This window comes from Aphelocoma coerulescens, chromosome 1 (assembly GCF_041296385.1).
Source record: "Aphelocoma coerulescens isolate FSJ_1873_10779 chromosome 1, UR_Acoe_1.0, whole genome shotgun sequence".
Taxonomy (NCBI): Eukaryota; Metazoa; Chordata; class Aves; order Passeriformes; family Corvidae; genus Aphelocoma; species Aphelocoma coerulescens.
Window position 1 is genome coordinate 83389732 of NC_091013.1, and position 20639 is coordinate 83410370.

Sequence of the window (20639 nt, forward strand, 5' to 3'; positions counted from 1 at the left end):
AAGTATTCAAACCAGTGGTGTGGCTCCAGCTATTCTGTGGTAGCAATGGGCTCATTTAAACTGGGGATTGTCAGATGAGCAACTTTTGCTGTTTGCCTGAGAAGGAGAAGGACAACCTTTCTGGTAAGTAGGTGTTAAAAAAATGGCACCTTGATCCATTGTGTCTCAGCACATTTGTGGCATAATGCTCTCTGAGCAGGCAATAAGAGTAACAAGTAGGCTGTCCAGACACAGGTACTTTGCAGTTTTCAGTGCTTCTTACAGGCAGTTTATTATATGGCATTGCACAAAAGCCAGGCTGAAACTAACTGGTATTTTATTATCAAAAATTAGTAGCTTGCCCAGATTTCAAAAACCTTTAGGAAAAAAAAAATCTTACTCATTTTTTGATGATTTCATTCACTCATTCTGCATCATCTCACAGACCTATACCTTGAGAGGTGTCCTCAGGTCTGAGCTGGAGGCAGACACATTTCATTGAAGATCTGGAGCAGACTATCATCTTTTGTGTTTGAATCTGAAAGTAGCAAAAGACTGGCTAACTGGCTAATTTTTTTATTTTGCCCTTCTGAAAGACAGTATTTTGCTGTCTTTTTGCTTCTACAGATCTTTCCCAGCTTAAAATTTAGCTTTGTTTTCAGAGGTTCCTGAATTTCTTCATCAATTCTTTTAAAACTGCATCTTCCCCTAAGCTGAGGATATATATTTAGTTTGTTCAGATGTCCTTCCGTCATCTTTTTATTCAGTCCTTGTTCCTCCAGCTGAGTCTAGTAATTTTCCTGAATTTTCCTGTAAAAGGTTCTTTGATGTCCTCATCTTCGTTACTCATTTTACTGCAAGCTGAGCCAAACTGGTATTTAAAATCTTGGTATTTTGTGTAAGTATGATGTAGTGTATTTTGTCTTAGTGGAAATATAGCATCGAAAAACAATTTACATTTTAGCCATGGTCCTGAATATTAATGAGACTTCTTTTACTCACAAACTGGAGCAGTTTGACAGCCTGGTATTATTTTTATCCAGATTTTCCCAGGAAGTTGGCAACAGTATATGCTGGAAAGCAGTTCTTCAGTATCTCATTCACTGAAATTGGTGGTTCATCAACAGTGTCTGTAATTTCTGTTTCGCTTGCACAGCAATAGAATTCAGTATGAATTGCAAATAAAAGGAATCTCAGTATTATGCAGATTTTTGCCACATGGAGTTGAATTAACTCTGCTTGGTTATATAATGTTCTTCTATGATGTAGGAAAATGTAAAGAATTTAGGCCCTCACCTAAGACTGATCGCATGTTGTCTGAAGTTAAACTTTTTCCTCACTGTTCCAATATAGTTAAACAGCAAGCCAACATGGTAACAAAACTTAAACCCAAAGTAAGTGCTTTTGAATACAGGTTTTAAAAATTGTAAAGTCTCAAGGTAAAGCACCTGAGATCAAGGTCTGCCCCTGGTGAAGTCTATAGGTCTGGTAAAAGGGGAGTTGTGGGTGGCTTCAAAACGTGCTTTGTCTTTTCATGTTCTTCTCATGGAGCAGCATTTCCAGAGACCCAGGGGCTATTTCTGTAGCCAAGAATCACCAGAGCATAGATAAGCTTTTTATGCCAGGAGCTGAGACATGGCTAAAGGCCTTTATTACTTTTCTGTACAATGTAGAGAACTTCTTTTGGTGGATTCTAATTTCAAGGGAGTAATTCCACTTATTAGCCCTCTGTACATTACAGAATTGTACCTTTCTTAATTTACAGTGCTGCAACAGGGTCTCTGATGCACTGTGCAAAACCCACCTGTATATTTTAGAATATGTTTAGAGTTTATTTTGTAATATAGTCAAATCACAGTATACTTAAATCTGTAGGATAATGATGATTTTCTTGAAAACTTGGTGTTACAAATACATGCTATTGGCAATGTGCCTAAATACATTAAGCAGCTAGTTGCAGATTTTAGTTCTAAGAAACCCACAGGTGATTACTTGGTTTGCTTTTCTTAATTGTGTGACTGGCTTATGTATGCCTGCTTTGCTGCATCCTGGCATATTTTTTTAGAGTATTTTCAGAATATCTTTGCAGCTCTTCAAGGTGTGAATTTAAACGTTCTTCAAATTCTCTTGCGTGTTTCTCTTCCTCTTGAAGGAACTTTTCTGTTGTTGCAGGGAAAAACATCTCAGGGGGAGACTGAGCAATGAATAGAAAATCATGGTTAGGAAAAACCAGCAAGTGCTACAATGTATTAGCAGTATCAAATTCTAGATGTGAAAAACATCCTGACCTATAGCAGCTAATAACACAATAATGCTTTACACCTCTCCCAGAAAGCATCATTTTTAAAGGCATACATATTTAAGGCACCCATGTGCCTAAATGACATGAAATGAACGTTATGTTTGATTATTTCTGATATTCATAGTATTAGGCTGTAGATTGGCCATTAAAAATTTAAATATCCCACTAGACAGAATTAAGCTGCTGCAGAACCTCCAAAATCTTTGTAGCAACTACAGGTTATGTTAGTTATTTGTGTAACGTAGACCGGGGCAGAGGACGATAATCTTTTTTGGAATTACAGAGTTTAATTAGTGTTGGATACTGCTGATTGCCTCCTGGAATTTTAGTTCTCTGCTTCTATGCTATGATGCTTTCTGAGGAAAGGAAGAAAACCTGTGCTCATTTCAGTGCTCTGAACTCCAAGCCCGGACATTCTGGAAAATGTACTAGATTTTTGTTCACTGCAAGTAATTAATTGAAAATTCTTCTTTCCATTTAATGAGCATTTAGTACACTCAGACACAAACCATACCAAAAATCAGACTTAAGATGGTTGTCATGGGATGCAGAGTTGTATATAGCAGAGGACATGTGTGAATCTTTGCTGGAACAAGTTCTAAATTTTTAAGCAGCAATTTTTGTTAATTTTCTTGATAATACCTAAGATGCATTCATTGGAATGTCTTTATCAAAATAAATATGAAATAATTTTTCTTCACCTAAAGATACTATGCTTGTTTAAGTACATTCAATGTTTTTTTGTATAGATAAATGCAATTTTATGACATGAATTTTTAAGGTTTGGCTGAGTTAAAAACAGTATAGGAGCTTTAATATTAAAAGAAAGGTAATCATCTATCTTTATATTGTCATATATTGGGAAAAATGATTGACATCTTTAATCTTAGTTAAACCGTATCTTAAATAGTTTTAGTTAGTGATTAAGTTAATAATCTAGAATCTTGGGTTTTCTTTTTTCTAGAAGTTAAAAATGTTAGAAGTTTATATGTCAGCACATCAAACAGGAGTTCAAATATTCAGATGGTCTGTGGAAAAGGTCAATTCTATTACATCCATAAATTTTTACTCCAGGCTCCACTGTATCAGAATGGGGTAATCCCTCTTTCCACAGTGGCTAGAGACAGATTTGGTCATTGAAAACTGCTCTTTAGCAGCTTTTAGGACTAAAAGATACTAATTAGAGAAATGCTCTAAAGCACCAATCCACTCAAACTCTTTGCAGCAGACCTTGAGATGAAATTTAGATATTTTCTGTAGGAAACCCCTTTTCTTTTCAAAGTACAGCAAGTAAGTGATAGCTGGAAATAAATTCTGAGTTTCTTACCATCCTTCCTGAGTGAGACAGGCCTCCTGATGTACAGGGCTCCTAAAATGAAATTCACAGAAAAAGCAGAATATTCCTTTTCTCAATCCCTCCAAATTAGTGTTTTTAAATGATGGGCAAGAAAAAGTGACTTAATTTGACATGTATGAATAAGAAACCTAAAGGTATTGGATCACTTTGTGCCATAACACCCCTCTCTCAATCCTTGTACTAGCAATAATAAGAAAGAATGCAAATCTTCTAAAGTTTAAGGAAATGGAAGGACATCACCTGTCTTCTGATTTTCTTTATAAACATGTGCATGATTTCTCATTCATAAATTATCATTGTTCTCATATGAAGAGTTTTTTCCTGACATTCTGAATGCCATGGCTACATGCACATTTATTCCTTTATGGGCTAGATCATAAATACATCTCCTTGTGATGTCAGGGTTCAGTGATAGAATTGCCTTTTAAATTATATTTTAAATTATTTGAAGGAGGCTTTTGTATTATGAAGAATACATTGGATTTGCAGGCTTTACTTAAAGAATCACCATGTGTTTCACTTACTGAATACCAGCTATGAAATCACTGATTCAATACTGAGCAAATTAAATACTTGCAATGAGAAGCATGAGAAACTGGGAAAATCTGAAGTATGTATTTAATAGGTGTCATCACCTAGAGAAGAATGTCACATCAGAGTTTTCCTTATGGACTGCAGATTTTCACAGGTGCCAGTCTTCAGAAACTTTACATCAAGTTGTAAGAGGTTCTTAAAGATTCAGGATAACAATGCTTACAATTACTGACTTGTCACTGGAAGTAGATTGGCCTCATGATCAAGCTATCTTCCTAAACTCTTAAATGTCCTTCGATTCAACTGGTACTTTGATGTGTTTCTTCTTGAAATACACTGTAAACTCCAAATGAGACATTTCTGAATTCCCTCAGAGTTGAGAGAAGAATGTTTATCACTTAGAATAAGCAGGTCATGGCTCCCCACAGCTCCTTACACGAGGGTCAGACATCACAGGCTATGATTTTAGATAGGTCCCTAATGCATTGGTTTTTATGCACTTTGAGAGAAGGTTTTAGCTAAGCAAGTCTAAAAGGCAACATTCCTTGTCAGCAGCACTTTGCTTTCCAAGCCTCTGGTCTGTTCTTTCATTATGTTCTTTATTGTCTTTACTTTTGGCCTCTGAGGAAGAAAAACAAAGAAAGTTCTTTAATCCATGTCTCAGATGAGATTCATGCTCCCTGATTTCGAATTTCCTTTTCTCAGATATTACTGCTTTTATGTCTTTTGGTTTTGTAAATGGAACTGGATAGGTGTGGGTTCATTGTAAGCTTTCCATCTAACTTGTTTGGGTAATAAGGCAACAAAGACTCTATTTTTTCATTTCTACAGTGCCAGCTGATCTCATATTTCTTTGGTGTATACCACTAATGAGAATCGCCTTTTTGCCTCATCATTTGCTGGAAATTAAGGAGTGCACCTGATAGAGATGCATATTTCTATATATGAAATATGTACTAAGTATGTCTTCTCCTTAAATAAGAACTACCCAAAGTGGTTGAGAATTAATTCTGGATTGCTGGGGAGGAGCCCTTCAGGAAGCTAGATCTGTTGTCTCTCAAAGAGAGAGAGAGACAGAGCTGCCTAATTAATTTGCCTAGAGGTAACCTCTTACTTGCCCCATGAGTTGTCCCAGCATTCTTGGATGTACCTTCAGCAGGGCAGCAAGAAAACATTAACACTTGGGATATTTCCACATTTAGTGGTCATGTCATGAAGGGTCAAACCCCAGAGCTGTACTCTTCTCGTGTTTAGTTGCTTCTGCTTTCCAGGAAAGATTTTGTAATACCAAGAGTAGAAACTGGTCCGGCATATTTTAGTCTCCTAGTGACTAAATTTGGAATGTTTTGGGAGTAGTTTCCTCTAACCCTACACTGCAATATATCTTAGGCAGCAAGGTACAGAGGCCTGTCTTAAACATGCTTCTGCTCATATGTGAAAATTAATTTTGAGATGCCTAGAAAATTGCTGAGTGTCATAGGAAGACTTTTAGAGGGCCTATCTAGCTAGGTAATCTTGCTAGGTAATAGTAATACCTAGTAGTGAGAGGCATGGACTATAGCATGCCTCAGGGAAGGATCAAGACTGTCAAAATAATTCCTAATAATGTCCAGTGGTAGAATTTCCACAACTTTCCATTGCAATCTATTTATTAAGCAAGTTTCCATACTAATGTTAGAAAATTTCCTAATGCCTAATTTAAATTTTCATTATTACAGCTTAATACTTTCTTGTATTTCCAAGCCTTGAAAGCCAGAACAAACAACAATTGTCTATCATCTGAAGAGAAACGTGAGCAAGTATTTATGACTAAAAGATCAGGCAATCATTTTCTGAAGTTGCTTATTTCAGAAGGAGAGTACAGCCTGAAGTACTGTTCAGAGAAAAAGTATTTCCCTATATTTGGAAACCCTTGAAACAAAAGTTTTTGGGGTTATGGGAATTTCCAGTGAATCCCAGCTGAGCTTTCTAGTTTATTCTAAGGCAAGAATGACTCTCTCTATATATGTAACATCTAAGTAAGAATGTGAAAGGGCAGAGGTTTCAGTGGAACATTTACTAATCTTTGTCTGAAGATTCTCTACCAGGAGGAGAGACATCACTGTCTAAAGCCCTACAGACTATTCTCTCCCTCCCTTCAATACCAAGAGAGTAATTTTGGTAGGTATCAGGACATCACCTGGAAATTTGATGTTTTCAATTTGTGCTACAAATATTCTTCAGAAAACTAGTGCCTTATAACATTTTTTGAAGTTTTGAACATATTGGAGATTTCTTGTGGGTCCTCTCCCTGTGTTCTATATCCTCAGAACTCTGCCAAAGAATTCTGGTTTAACATATTGTGTATTTTCCCCCCTCTTTCTCCTCAATGCAGTGGCTTTCCATTTGAACACAGAACTCTGGAGTAACAGAGTGTTGAATGATTTCTGCACTAAAGCTGTGGAATCCAGTGTCAGCCTGAGTGACGATTTAATTTCAGTGGTCTGAACCTCTACCTTCCTCAGTGCCACTGATTTGGACCTAGACTCTGTATGAGAAATATCTCTTACTTAATCATTTTATTATGTACTTTGCCCACACACCAGCTGGAAAGTCTTGGCATTGACCCTGCCCTGAGTGCCAGCTGGGAAATAGTTTCTCTGCAGCTTGAAGAAGTATCTCAGAATGGACATTTTTCCTAGGCTGTCTGGAAAGAGAAGCTTGTGATTTGGTGTCTCTGTCTGACACTTCTGACAGAAGAGAGAAGAATTGGTGTTTATCAGGCTCATCTGAAAAAGTCCACAAACTCTTTTCATGATTAGCAGTTTAAAGAGGAAAACTCAGCCGTGAAAACCCAAAACCCATTTACTTAAAATTCCTGTGAAAGATAAGAATATAAAAATGGAAGTGAGGTCAAACACCCAGGACTACATGGTTCTCCCTGCTCTCAGGCTGCTAGGACACAGCTGATGGGACCACAGTCAGTGAAGGGCTGCACTGCAATCCTGCTTCCCAAGGCAGGCCATCATTATGGTTCTTCCTATCAACAGTGAATTCTGGACTATGGACATAGCTCTCCAACAGCCATGTCTCTGATAGGAAAGGATGTGCATTTGTTTCTGAAGTGGACAGCAGAATCAGGGTACAGCAACCCCAGGTACAATTGCCTGTAAATCCCCCCTAGTAAATGCTGAAGTCTTCCCTCTTCTCCCTCTCTAGGTTCAGCCAAAGCCCTGCAGCTGAGAATCTCCTGGTTACAAAGATCCATGTATCACAGCTGGATAGAGGGATGCCTGTTGTTCATTCCTTACTCACATTCTTAGTTCCACTGCTTACTGATGGTATGGTTTCATGGTTTGAGGTCAGGAAAATGTTAATTTTCAAGTGCAAAGCAATAGTGGACTGTAGTGGAGGCCTAAGGAAGAATAAAAGATACTAAGGAAGAGGATAAAGCTCAAATTTAAAGGGAGCTCTAAAGCCAAGTAGTTATGGGAAGATTTTCTTAAGTTGTCCTAGGCAAAGTGGGATTTGTCCCACTTGTCATGGAGGGTGATAGTCTCCAGCCTATGAAGACTAAAAGAAAGAATGCTGTCCTATTACTCTTTCATTTCAAGAAAAGTAAGGCTCACAGCAGTTACAATTTCTGTTTCTTTTCAAATACGATGGCTAAACATATGGAAAATAGTTGCTGTGATTTCTCTGATTTCATTCATCAATCAAAGAGATGTAGATCAAGTAGGAACTTGATTTGTCTAACAGCACTTAAGGCAGTAAGTTTGCAGGTACTATGGAAATACACTTGAAGCAGACTGCTCTTACAGAGGCAGTACAAAGCAAGTGCCCCAATATAGAAGCCAACAAGCTAAAATGTAGAAATATTTCTCACAGTCACCTAATGGCAGGTAATTATCGCCACTGTTATTAGAATAGAGGCATGGCTCAGTAGGGGATGTTTAATCTCCAGAAAAAACACATTTCTGTTAGGGTAAGGTATTTCCATTTTTGCTGGGCTGGCACTGTACAAATAACAATGACAACAAGAGTGATCTAATTTTTGGCTTCTCCAAGGCTGCATTTGGTCCACAGATGGATTTTTGAGAATATATATATGCGTTATTGGAAAATAGTTACTTACGGATAATTTGATTTCTTCTGCATTGTAAGCAGGGCTCTGAAAGCTGCCTGTTCTGCCCATTTCAGGAAATGGCCCAGGATACCCCACTGGTGGTAATGGAGATTTATAAACTATTTTCTTTTCATGACCTCTGTGAAGGGGATAAGAAAATAAAGTGGTATCACTTTTTGAACCAGTGATATTGCTGGTATTGCCTTGGCCATACAAAGCAGGACTGCAGTTTCTGTGGTATCCACCAGCAGTGAGCACAGCAATCTGTTGACATTCCACTTCCCGTGCATATTTATTTTGGAAAGATCTAAAAGAAAAAAAATCAAAGTATGAAAGCCAGTTAAAACTTTCAAGCTATCACAGCAAAGCCAAGGTTTTTCTCTTTTATTTGTTTACATAGTTTTGATTACTTAGATGTTCAAACTGCTTCATGCATGAAGTTATGGGTGTACGATTCAGCATTATCTTATTATTATTATTAAAGTTGCAGCAATTTAGCAATTTCCACCTAAGTTACTGTAGAAGTCTGAGTGTGCTTTCTCTGTCTGCTTCAGCTATAGATTAAACCATCCTCACTTAAACCCTTTTGGGGGAGCTTAGGTTGAGGAACCTTGCCTTGGTTGGTGTAACTGTGGCAGGATGAGCTAAAACACAAACTCACTTCAGATATTGAAGATGCCAATACTCCTTAAGTGTTTGTTGCCTATCCTTTGCTATTGGCTTTCCAGTGGATAAAGCTATGCAAGCACTCTTCAGCCATGTCTTGGCTTACAGAATGATAGGAACTAGAGTGAATTTAGCCACACAAGTAGAGGAAATGAAATATGAAAGTGTGAGATGAGAGAAAAAACCTATTATTAGTGGTTGGATCTAATATTATCTTAAACAACTATGTTCAAGTGGCCAGAATTTAGAATAAATGCTTAAACAAAAAATAGTACAGGAATCTTTGATTCTGCATTTTTACTGCAATGCTAATTTTGCCACTGATTTAATGACAGCACTTTGGAGATTAATATAAAAAAATTAATAAATTTTTAAAATACACTTTCTAAAAAATTGTAGAAGAAGATGCTTTTGTAAAAATGAACAAAATCTTCAAGCTTAAAAAATAATTTTTAAGTGTTTTATCATGATGTTCCATAACTCTTCTATCTCAGTGATCAGAACTGATGTGCAAGTACATATTTCTAATCATTTGTAGTTCTATAAAGCAAAAACTATTAGGGTTAACAGTAACTTAAAAAAGAAAAAAGAGAAAGCCATTTTCTTCCCATTCAAAATATCTTCTTTTCCTGACAGTTAACTGAACAATTCTGATAATGTATTGATAAAAGCAGAAAATCTTGAGACTAGCTTGCCCAGATGTCTGCAAAATTACACTAATTTTCAGTTGCATCCTTCCTTGTAAAAAAATTATTTCAGATTTTAATAATTTTCTGTTACAGTATTTCTATCTGAGATAAAAATTTCCATTGTATTGAGGTCTGTGCTTATGATGAAATTTTAATCTTGGGAGGTAACTACTAAAACATGATAGGTGTTTGAATGGATTCTATCATTGCAAATATCCTAAAACACTCTAATAATTTCAAATGCAGCTTAAAAGCTTTTAAAGAGCATGTTCTCTGCCACTAAAATGTAATTTTATAAATATTCAGGAGTATGCAGTGCTACTCAGTACATTTTTTTTCTTTTTAAATAAAAAGAAGAACTTGCCAAGTGCAGGGAAAAGACAGTGTTTTCTGCAGAAAAGATCACACCATCATTTTCTAGTCTTAATTTAAATATTTGATGTGGGAGAGGGTGGCTGTGCAGCCTTGATGGGCCTGCTTCTACATAAGCCCTTCTACTGTTTTTTACAGGGGTAGAGTTAATTTTCTTCACAGTAATTTGTACAGGGCTGTGTTTTGTATTTGTGCTGGAAACAGCATTGATAACACAGGGCTGTTTTAGTCACTGCTGAGCAGCACTTACACAGGGTCAAGGCCTTTTCTGCTCCTCATCCCACCCCACCAGTGAGGAGGGTGGGGGCACACAAAAACTTGGGAGGGGACACATCTGGGACAGCTGATCCCAGCTGACCACAGGGATATTCCACACCATATGGCATCATGCTCAGCAATAAAACTCTGGGGGAAGGTTGCCTGGGCATCACATAACAGGTGGTGAGCAATTGCACTGTTATCACTGGGCATCACTTGTTTCACATATTCTAATTATAGCAGTATGATTATGATTATGATTATTATTACTACCTTCCTTTTCTGTCCTATTAAACTGTATCTCCACACATCAATTTTACTTTTTAAAAAATCCCAATTCATTCCCTGGGCATGGGGGAGTGAGTGAGTGACTGTGTGCTGTTTACCTGCCAGGTTAAAGCCCAACAGCCCCAAAACATGAAACCGAGTATTCAGTAAATGGACTGTGCAGAACAGCTCAGAGACCTAGTGAAGAACATATTGTTTTCTCTGATTGTAAAAGAAGCTGTGATTAAGATACTCTGAATGCTACGGGAAAGCAAATTATAAGGATGATGCTGTATTATTATTATTATTATTATTATTATTTTATTTTTACTATAATAATAATATTATTATACATTCTAACATAAAACTCTCTGAGATTATTCACCAAACCTTCCAGTTTTCTAAATCATCTAAAATGTTTACCTTTATGGAGGCAGAGTTTTCTCCTTTCTTTCATGTTTTTCTTTACATAAATATACTCTGCTCTTTGGGCACAGAATACCTTTTTTCTTTTTTTTTTTTTCCTCCCTATTTTAAAGTTCATTCCATCTATGGTTTGGATGAAGGGCACAGTGAAAAAACCCTGCCACAACTGAAGATAAATGGCATGAATAATAAAATCACAGATTTTTTTTTCATCATGTGTTCTGACCTTTTTGGAAGTAATTTTCTCTCTAAACCCACAGTAAAGTCTATGTGATCTGTGTTCTTTTTTTCCCCCAGAACTGCTTCTCTATGTATTTAATAACAATTATTACTGTTATGTTATAGGTTACCTCTCTAAGAACAGAATTTTCAGACTTGAGTGTCTACTTGACTTAGGTTATGGTAGCTTTTAGACAGTAAAAACTGATACTGCACCTCCCCTCCCAAAAAGAAAAAAAAAAAAAAAAAGAAAGAAAAAGGACTAATTTTGGATTTTTTTTAAAAGGAACTCCCATTCCTACTGTAATCCACAGGATTGCTGGGGCTGCCTGGTATTGTGGAAAAACATGACAATGACATAGAGGTGCTTTGATAGGGATACTGGACCTTTACTTTGGATGGTTTTTACAGTTGTGGTTTAAAGTTCTACCGGTTCATGTGCAAAATAATATCCAAGATCTCCTTTAAATACAGTCTGCAAATTTGTAAAAAGCTGTCCATTTGTTAACACTACCAATGCAAATACACTATAACTGCAGCTGAACAACTTAAGCTTTTGGTAGGATTACTGTCATAGAGTATTTAACAGGCACACATACTTCACACAAATAATATCACTGTTGACATGGTGACATAGGGAACAAGTAGTGAAAGAACACTGTCCTCACAAAGGGAATTTATACAGACAGGATCTATTTTTCCAGACTCATACATAAAACCTGCCAGGTCCCTATGCAGTCAATGACTTCAGTGATGCAAAAAAACCCCAAACTCCTTACACAGCTTTGTTGGTTGACATATCCAGTCTTGAGAAAGAAAACTACAGGTCTTGAATGACCAGAATGTCTTCAAGAATTTGTGCTGTTGCTCTTACCTGGCAAGTATAATGCCTAGTTTGATTTTAAAATGGGTAAAAAGCCTTTCCCTGAAGAATTGTTTTCACTGCTTCCACTTTATCTGTTGCAATACCTGATACAGTGGTGAGTGTGACAAGAGTTGCATGACCTCCAAAGAGTAGTGAAAACCTCCTTAACACAGATACTTCACTGCAAACACATCCATTAAGCAATCCCCAGATACCTTAGCAGGCATTCAGTCTTAGCATTTACCCTTCACTTTTCCTGCATGATGAAGGTGCCCTTTGGCTTGATCAGTTACCTATTTTGTGCGTATTTTTGTGGTAAATAAATAGCTTTTCATTTCAGAACCCACAGGCATGTTTTAATTTGAGGAGAAACAAACTGAACATATCAGCTTCATCAGAGAAATTCCTCTTGCCCAAATTCAAATCAACTGTGTATGGTTGAGGTCTAACTAAAGGATTGAAATCTTGAGGGTGGGAAAAACTTAGTAAATGGCAATTAGAAGTAAGATAATTATATAAGAAAACAGCAATTAATTAAGGTGGTTATAGATAGAACGTGGGCACAGTCCTTTTTTAGCAAAAAGATGCTATTTCTGCATATCTTACTTTCTAATATTTAGAAATTCACTGTATACTGAAAGAAAGAAAGAAGAAATCATGCTGCTTTTTGGGTTGCCAATGTAACTTCCTGCAATTTCGTGTGTTTTCTCAAGAGGTCTCCTCTCTAAGACATGATGGTGCTTGGGCCCAGGATTCCAGTATGGATTGAGAGACACAACTGAAAAATATTGTAGAATATACACCTGTCCCTTGCACAAACACCAAGTTTTCTAATTTTTTTGCCATGTAAAAAAAGTTTTTGTGCCCTTTCTCCAGTGCCATAATTACCATGGAAACAGAACTGCAAATTAAACCAGAAATAACAGGGTTTATGCTCACAATAAAATAAACATAGCCCAGATTTTAACATAACCAACATGGATTTCCTAGTTTATCTGCATACATCTTACAGTTGAAAATTTAATTATAGTTTTCTGGAAAAATCAGGTAGCTTCCTGCTTGGGAACACAGAACTGACAGTACAGAGAGGGCCCTATCATAAAAACACTGGCTGGCTGATGTGCATACACAGTACATGTCAAATTTGCACATTTTAAAATCTGTGTATTTATTTCTCTAAATAGCTTTTCATTTAGGAATTCTAATTCATGATTCAGATCCTGAAATCCAGGCTCAATATATCTGTTTCATCATATTAATTACAATAATAATAATAATAATTTAAATTGTGTCCAGTAGTCTGGCTGAGATTTCTGTTGTGAGAAAAGTTAACTCTCAGGTTTCTCTCTCACAGTTTTGACTGGTCTTCAATAGCTACGAAATCACAATCCTACAAATTACATGCATAGTTCTGTTGTCTCAAATATTTATGTTCTCATAAATGAAATTTCACAGTCCCTTATATCCAGCAAGTGTAACTCTTGAGAAAATGGGGAAAATCTTACTTTTTCTCACTCGAGAGGAGTCGAAGCATGCACAAAAATTGCACTGACCAATTTTGTGAAGTTATGAGACCTACTGGTGCAGAATAACCTCTATCTTGGTTTGCAAGTATTTGTTTCAGCAAAATCTTCAACATAATTTGAAACTTCCCAGGAAATCAGCCATACCTGCCACTTCCAAAGATATGTGTGTGTATATATATATATGTATATATAGATATATATGCATGTATTATGTATATGCATATATATACATACATATAATATATCTATTAATTTTTATATACACATGACTACTCTCTCCAACACAAACCAACATTGTTTAAACAGAAATTTTAGGCAAAAATGTGGCTACATGTATTGGGATGCCGCTCTATTTTGCAGAAAGAAAATAATTTTAAATTTTGCCAAAACCTAAATGTATGAGTTTGAAATCTTAACATGTACAGTTTTGGTTCCAACTATTTAAACTTTACTTCACAGAACTGTTTCATGTAATGCCATCATGTAAGTTCTTTATTACAAATAATCAACATATTTAGCTTCCTATTAATTTTTATTTGCCTGTACTGTGAAATACTGTTTAGCAGAGAATTTATTTTCTTTTTTTTTTATTGCAATGCCATGATTATAAGCTGTTTGAAGGGAATTCAATGTCTCCCTGAATACAGGGAAATAAGAAGAAAGTCATCGCTACAATTCTTTCTATGAGTCTGAATATTCTCAAGCCTCATTATTTTTTCCTAACAAGGAGTTTATTGTAGTAATGACTTACTCAGGGCATCTGAAATTGTTTCTTTTTCAAATCAGGTCACCCAAGAACACCAAAAACTAGAAAAGGCATTAAAATACATTTAATGAAACTTCCAGCAAATGAAGCTGAAGGACACAAAGCTTTTCAGCAGGGCTTATAGTTCAAACTGCTTATTAAGAGAAACTCCCGTTGAGCAGTTTACCTCTCATGTTGGTTTTTCTTTCCTTTCCTTTCCTTGTCTTGTTTTTATTTGGTAGTAAAAATACAGTCTGCTCTATTTTGCAAAACCTGGAACTAAGAGTAACTTGAGCAGCATATAAAAAGTTTTTAAAGTTACATGTGCTAAATACTAAAATAGATATTAAACATTTCTGGGACTTCATTTATTGCCAATTTCCATTAGCCATCCAGAAAAATGTAGGAAGTCCTTACAAATATACTTACTAGATCTTATATTTACATTGGTGGGAGTTCTGAATGAACAGAAACAGAAAAAAAATTGACAGTTTGGCCCAGTTAGACCTTCCAAAACACTTACAAGAAGTTTCATAAATATGTACAATCTAAATATTACCTCTCTTCCTTTTCTTGCATCTTTGAATGGATTTGGTAGCTGCGCTCTCTTTCCCTATATGTATCCATGCAACCCAGTATCGATGCTTCTGTGTCATTTTGTAGTTTAACAAGGCTATTTTGTAGTCTTAAATTCTCATGTTTCATTTTGTGAACAGAAGCTGTGAAATTTCCATGTTCTTTGTTACATAAATCTATACTCTGTGAAAGGAGATAATACCATAATTAAGTAGTTATTTTTTCCACAGTAAATGGGTGTATTTTTAACAAGCAAACACAAAACAATGTTCTATGCTAAAGAAAAGACCTAGCTACCATATATAATCACACAAAATTTAGGGCAAACCAAGAGAATTGCCTCCAGAAAAAGAAAATCACTGTAGATAAATGGAAAAGAAGAGATAACAGCCTCTCTAACACAATAAAACAAATTAAAATTTCTCAGCAAACATGCATTCAAAATGTTATTGTTGTAAATTCATCCCTTGCTTTGCAAAACTGATGACATAAAAGCAACCATAACAGCTCTAGCTGCAGACTGTATTGCTCCCTCCAGTAAGACTTTCTCCAGAAATAACATGCAAAATTATAGTAGTTCATTACTACACTAGATACAGAGTTTGTGTACAGACCCAATTTAATATGTGTGTTGAGACAGTCACCTTCAGTTTCAGCAGTGAGTAAAGCCACATCAGCATGGTGCTCTCTGTCCCTGTCCCTAAACCCTGCTTCTCAGCTGGGCTAGCCCACATGGTATGCAAGGCAAAATACTGAAAGTGCAAGCCACATGTGCACTGTGATCAGGGGCTGAAGAGCCCCATCCACTAGGATACGAAGAAGGGAAGATGGAGATTAGCTCTGGAAGTTGTCTAGCCAGGATACTCTGTTTCTTTTTTTCTTCTATCACCTAATCCATGAAGCCTGTGCTGCACACCTGAGCCAGTTATTTTGGAGCTACCTCACTGCAGAGTACTGCTGTGTGTTGTGTAATACATCTGCAATAGCAGTGTACTGTCATCGACAGGAGCTTCTCCAAAGGTAATCGGATTACACACAAAAGACTAAAACGCCTTGCATTTCATTCAGTTGTGCTTTCATATATTCCTAGATTTACTTTACTCTTTTGGAACTCAGCAACTCATTAGTATTACAGATTCGGTTCTTAGTACACTGCTGTCATAACCGTGCTCCTGCATTTGAAAGCTTGTCTATTCCTTGCACTGGTTTGATGCCATCTCTTCCTGTGAACCTTGCCTGGCTTAGCTTTAAGGGGAATTTATGAGCCAAGCTGGCAGGGAAATGCCAGCAAGTATAAGAAAATGTAGTGTTTTGTGCAACTGTGGGGGAGCGGGGGCTTGGCTACGTCTCACAAGTGGGAGCGGTGGCAGAACCGAGGAAGAAGGAGAGCGCTAAGTCATCCTACCACTAATAGCTCTAGAATCAGCAGTAAAGTTATAATGGCATGAACCCCAAAACTGAGCTGGCCCAGCTACATTGCTTTTGACATCTAAACCCTGAAAATAAGCCTGCCTGATGATGCATTTCACCATACTTGACTTAGGCTGGCACTGGTCTCAGAGGTCTGTGTGTAGTGCTCCACTGTACAGCACAAACACATCCATAAAAATCACTCAAATCCCTGGAATCTTAATATCAAATATATCACAATTGATAATGTTTAGATCCTCACAGTACATTAGTAAAGTAGGAAAGAATTTTTAAGTCCACAAATCTACTGAAACATCTATTGACCTTGGTATATGTAGTAACTGGATTTTACTGTTAAAATTTAACAAATGTGATGTCTCCAAGGACCCTTGTCAGACAGCTCTTCTCAATCTTCAAGAAAAGTGTCACTGCAGAGAAGAGTTAGACATGCATACACACATCCATCTATGCTTCCACAATAATATATCATATATACACATATAGATACCCATGATGGTGTGACATCACTGATGGACATCTATGCTGTTTTAAGGGTGTGGATAAATGTGACATTCTTTCATGACAATTAACAGGCTACAAATCCCCCCAATATGTATTTACATCAGTATTTCCAAACAACATTCCAGTGGGGGTTTTTTTAGTGATGGGTACAGTAACTGCAGATGTTCTACAAGCAGGGGATGTTTTGAAGCTTTGTGTGGAAAACAGTATATATACTATTTATTATATCTTCATAAACCACAGTTCTACATAATCTTATGGCACACTTTTTATCAATTAAATTTTAAAGCTCCCCTGTTTGGGGAGATATAAATATTAAACTCTGAAAATAAGCTGGGTGGGAGCAAAATGTGTCAGTTTTTTACACTGCTATTTAAATACCATGTGAACAAAAGGGTAACATATTAAAAAGGGACATATTTTTGTCTGTGAGAATGATGAGTGTTTAAACTTAAATAAGTGACATAACTTACAAAAAAAATAAGCTCCCAGAAATTGTTTAGTGTCTAGACAGTTACTGAAAAGTTTAGCTTACTTGTAGTTTAATACACTTAAGGTAAAAATTACTCTTAGCTATACCCTTCTTCAGGCTGTGTGTGAATACCACTTGGTTTTGATTATGTTGCACACCTTATTATTATTTATTTAATTTATGCAAGCCAGAAATCTCTAAATCTGCCACGATTTTAATCTACATTTATAATAAATATAAGTAACTATTCTGCATACGTCACAGATTAAAAAAAATTACCATGCAACTTTCACACTCCTGGTTTTCCACCATTTCTTTTAGATGTGTGTTTTCAGATTTGACAACTTGGTAACGGAATTCCAACAACTAGGAAAAGATTAAGTTCTTAGTTAAATACAAGAATATTACTCTTAACTGGAATAACACTGAGTATAGATATATTTAAGCTTAATTTTACAAAATGTATGTAAAGAATCACAAAATGTACTATAATATTTTTAAATATAACAATACTAAATCAGGAAGAAGCATTAAATCATTTATAAAAGATATACAAATGCAAAGCCTCTGGATTTATTTATCTTTTTGATAGAAGTAATGACTTAGGAAAACAGGAAGTTCACATGCAGTTGCTACATACAAAGAGGGACAGATTTTACAGGCCTCTGAAACTGGATGAAATCTTGTTCATGATATTTTGAAATGATATCTACTCTTTTAGTGATATGGAAATATCTGGTAAAGAGTGCCACACAGCAGGAGATATCTCTCATTTTCCCCTAAGACTAACTTTACTATTGTCAAAAGTAAAGTATTACTTCAATCACAATTTTCCACATGTAGTGACCCTCTCAGAAAATGCAGAGCTACCCAGAAAAGTCTAAATATAATGGTTCTTTTGGTTTACAAACTAAGTAACAAAGATGATATATTTGTTTTTAAAACAAAAATTTGCCATAAAAATCCTCACTGGAATCTTACAGTTTCCAGCTATATAATTACTAGAATTTTCTACGCAGATTTGTAACATTCTTCAAAAAACTTCAGAAAACACTGAAAAATTAGAAACTTAAAGCATATATAATAACCACAAACCAGAAGTTTTCAAGGTCTTTTGCATGTGTAAACGGTAACGAGATGTGATGGTCAGAATGAATTTTAATTTAGATGTACAGTTGACATTTACTGGTGATTTCTTGTTCCAGTATCAATTTGGCTGCTTTTGTAATACTTCACAGATATTACAGCACTGATGATAAAAACTACAGCAAGAAATAGAATGTCTTTTTTTCCACAGATAGTGAATGTCATTATCAATAGTGTGGAGTAAAATGATGTGGGCTGCTTTTGCCTACTTGCATACCTGTTGTTCTGTTAACAATTTGTGTTTTGTCTCTAACTCCATTTTTAACTGTCTTTCCAGAAGACTAGCTTTCCCCATGATAGTTGCTATAGTGATCTCCTTATGATGAAGCTCCTCTGTCAGGTCAGAGATTTCTGTCTTCATTCTTTCCTGCTCAGAGCAATGGGACTGCTCCTCTCGATAAACGTGATTTCTTATCTGTAGCAAATACATTTCAAAAAGAAAAAATTCTGTGCAGTAAATATGATTGCATCACTTGCTTCTTTCTTTGCTGTTGCTTCCAAGACACCAACTCTTCTAACTGAATCAGAGATTCTGAGATTGTAAAATAAAATGTCTTTGGAAGTCAGTGCACAGAGCTTTGTTTATTTTTACATATTTTTTCATCACTTCTCTTGTACTTTCATTTGCCTATTTAATATTAGAAATGAACAAAGTACAATGCACTTCAATTAACCTTTTAAAAGAAAGTCATAAAAATCATATAGAACTGGAATTTATGGTAAAGAATATCCAAGGAAATATCCTTTCAATAAATTTAAGTATGATTTATTTATAGTGTACCTAAGTTAAGTTAGATTTAAAATAAGTTCGATGAAGCCTAAATTAACTTAGGTGCAATATAAATAAATCAATCTAGAGGCTCTTTAATATGAAACTATGTTAGAAATAAAGGGTATATATGGCAAATCATCTTATGAGAATTTTTCCTACCACTACAAGTAAAATTTAAGGTCAAACTTTCTTCAATATCTCCTGTGCAGAGTCCTCTGAAGCATCAACTTAAAAATTATTTTCATAATCTTTCTACTATAATCAACAATTTAGTACTGACAGGGTTTTTTTTGTGTAAGAAACAAAACTACAAAAACCAGCATAACAACCTTTGAACCCATTTTAACAACTTTTTGCAATACTATACACAGTGAGGAACAGATTGCATTTCATTTTTATTTCTCAAACAGCACAGAAATATTAGAATTGTAAAAAAATAGATGTAGATGCAAAAAAGCTAAGAGCTAGATCATGACTGTCATCCCAAAATTGATGGACCTAAGCCAGATGCATCCAAATAGAGACACTCAAAACCCACTTGCAAGCATTTCTGTAACCTGCTCTAGGTGAGCCTGCCTTGGCAGGGGGACTGGACCTTCCAACCCTATCAATTCTGTGATTTCTGCTTACATTGGTACTCGGCAAAACCACAACAGGCCTGTAAGAGGAGTTCTGAGCATCCTCTACTTCCAGAGTATTTCAGCCTGCCAAGCCATTCACCATTCCACAGTGCCATGCCACTGCTGCTTGCTCACAGCACTTTTGAAATGTGCTATGCAATGTGATGCGTAGTTCAGACGAGAGAGCTCTGCCCTACACTGTGCAGCAGGTACCTGTTTAAGCTTAGCCTTGTGTGAGTACCTGCCACAGTGACTTGTGTCAGTTGATCTGTTTGCATAGCCTACCTCTAAGATCACCCAAAATTACAACTTAGCTCAACAGGCTATTAATTACTCATAGCTTGAGAGGCTTTCTTGGTTGCATGGTATTATCTGAATCACAGTAATGTGTAGGCATGGTCTCTTCCATTATTTCAATGAAGTAGGTAGTTAGTGCACACAATCAGAATGTCAATTTTACAGCTACACAACTAAATGCAACCATATACGAAATCCTTTTCATCTAAAAAATCTTCAAGCTCTCCTCAACCTACAATGCATCCTCCTGCTCTCTACTGTATATGCACATACCCATGGTCAGCACTCTCTCCTAGAAATCCTATACTGCAGTTAAGATCTGGAAATTATATGAAATACCTTTTCCAGCTCTTCTTCTTGGTGTTCTTGACTTTCTGCAAATAGCAATAACTCAGTGTTTTTATTTTCTAGTTGCTCAGTAAGCGGAACACAAGATGATTGATGCCTTTAAGTAAGAAATAAACAAAACATGAAGCAACCAGAACATTCAATACTCTTTACCTTGCAGTATACT

At 36.1% G+C, this 20639-nt stretch overlaps 1 protein-coding gene across 1 annotated transcript in view; it reads right to left on the reverse strand.

Annotated features, from left to right (window-relative positions):
- Positions 1–1260: 1260 nt before the first annotated feature.
- DEUP1 (deuterosome assembly protein 1) overlaps positions 1261–20639 on the reverse strand; it is a 41207-nt gene continuing 21828 nt past the window's right edge. The window contains exons 8-14 of the mRNA XM_069015476.1: positions 20465–20570; positions 18654–18851; positions 17570–17656; positions 14870–15069; positions 8287–8416; positions 3609–3650; positions 1261–2173 (exon numbers count right to left, since the gene is read on the reverse strand). Coding sequence (XP_068871577.1) covers positions 2003–2173; positions 3609–3650; positions 8287–8416; positions 14870–15069; positions 17570–17656; positions 18654–18851; positions 20465–20570 — 934 coding nt within the window. The 3' untranslated portion in view covers positions 1261–2002. The remainder of the gene's footprint in view (positions 2174–3608; positions 3651–8286; positions 8417–14869; positions 15070–17569; positions 17657–18653; positions 18852–20464; positions 20571–20639) is intronic.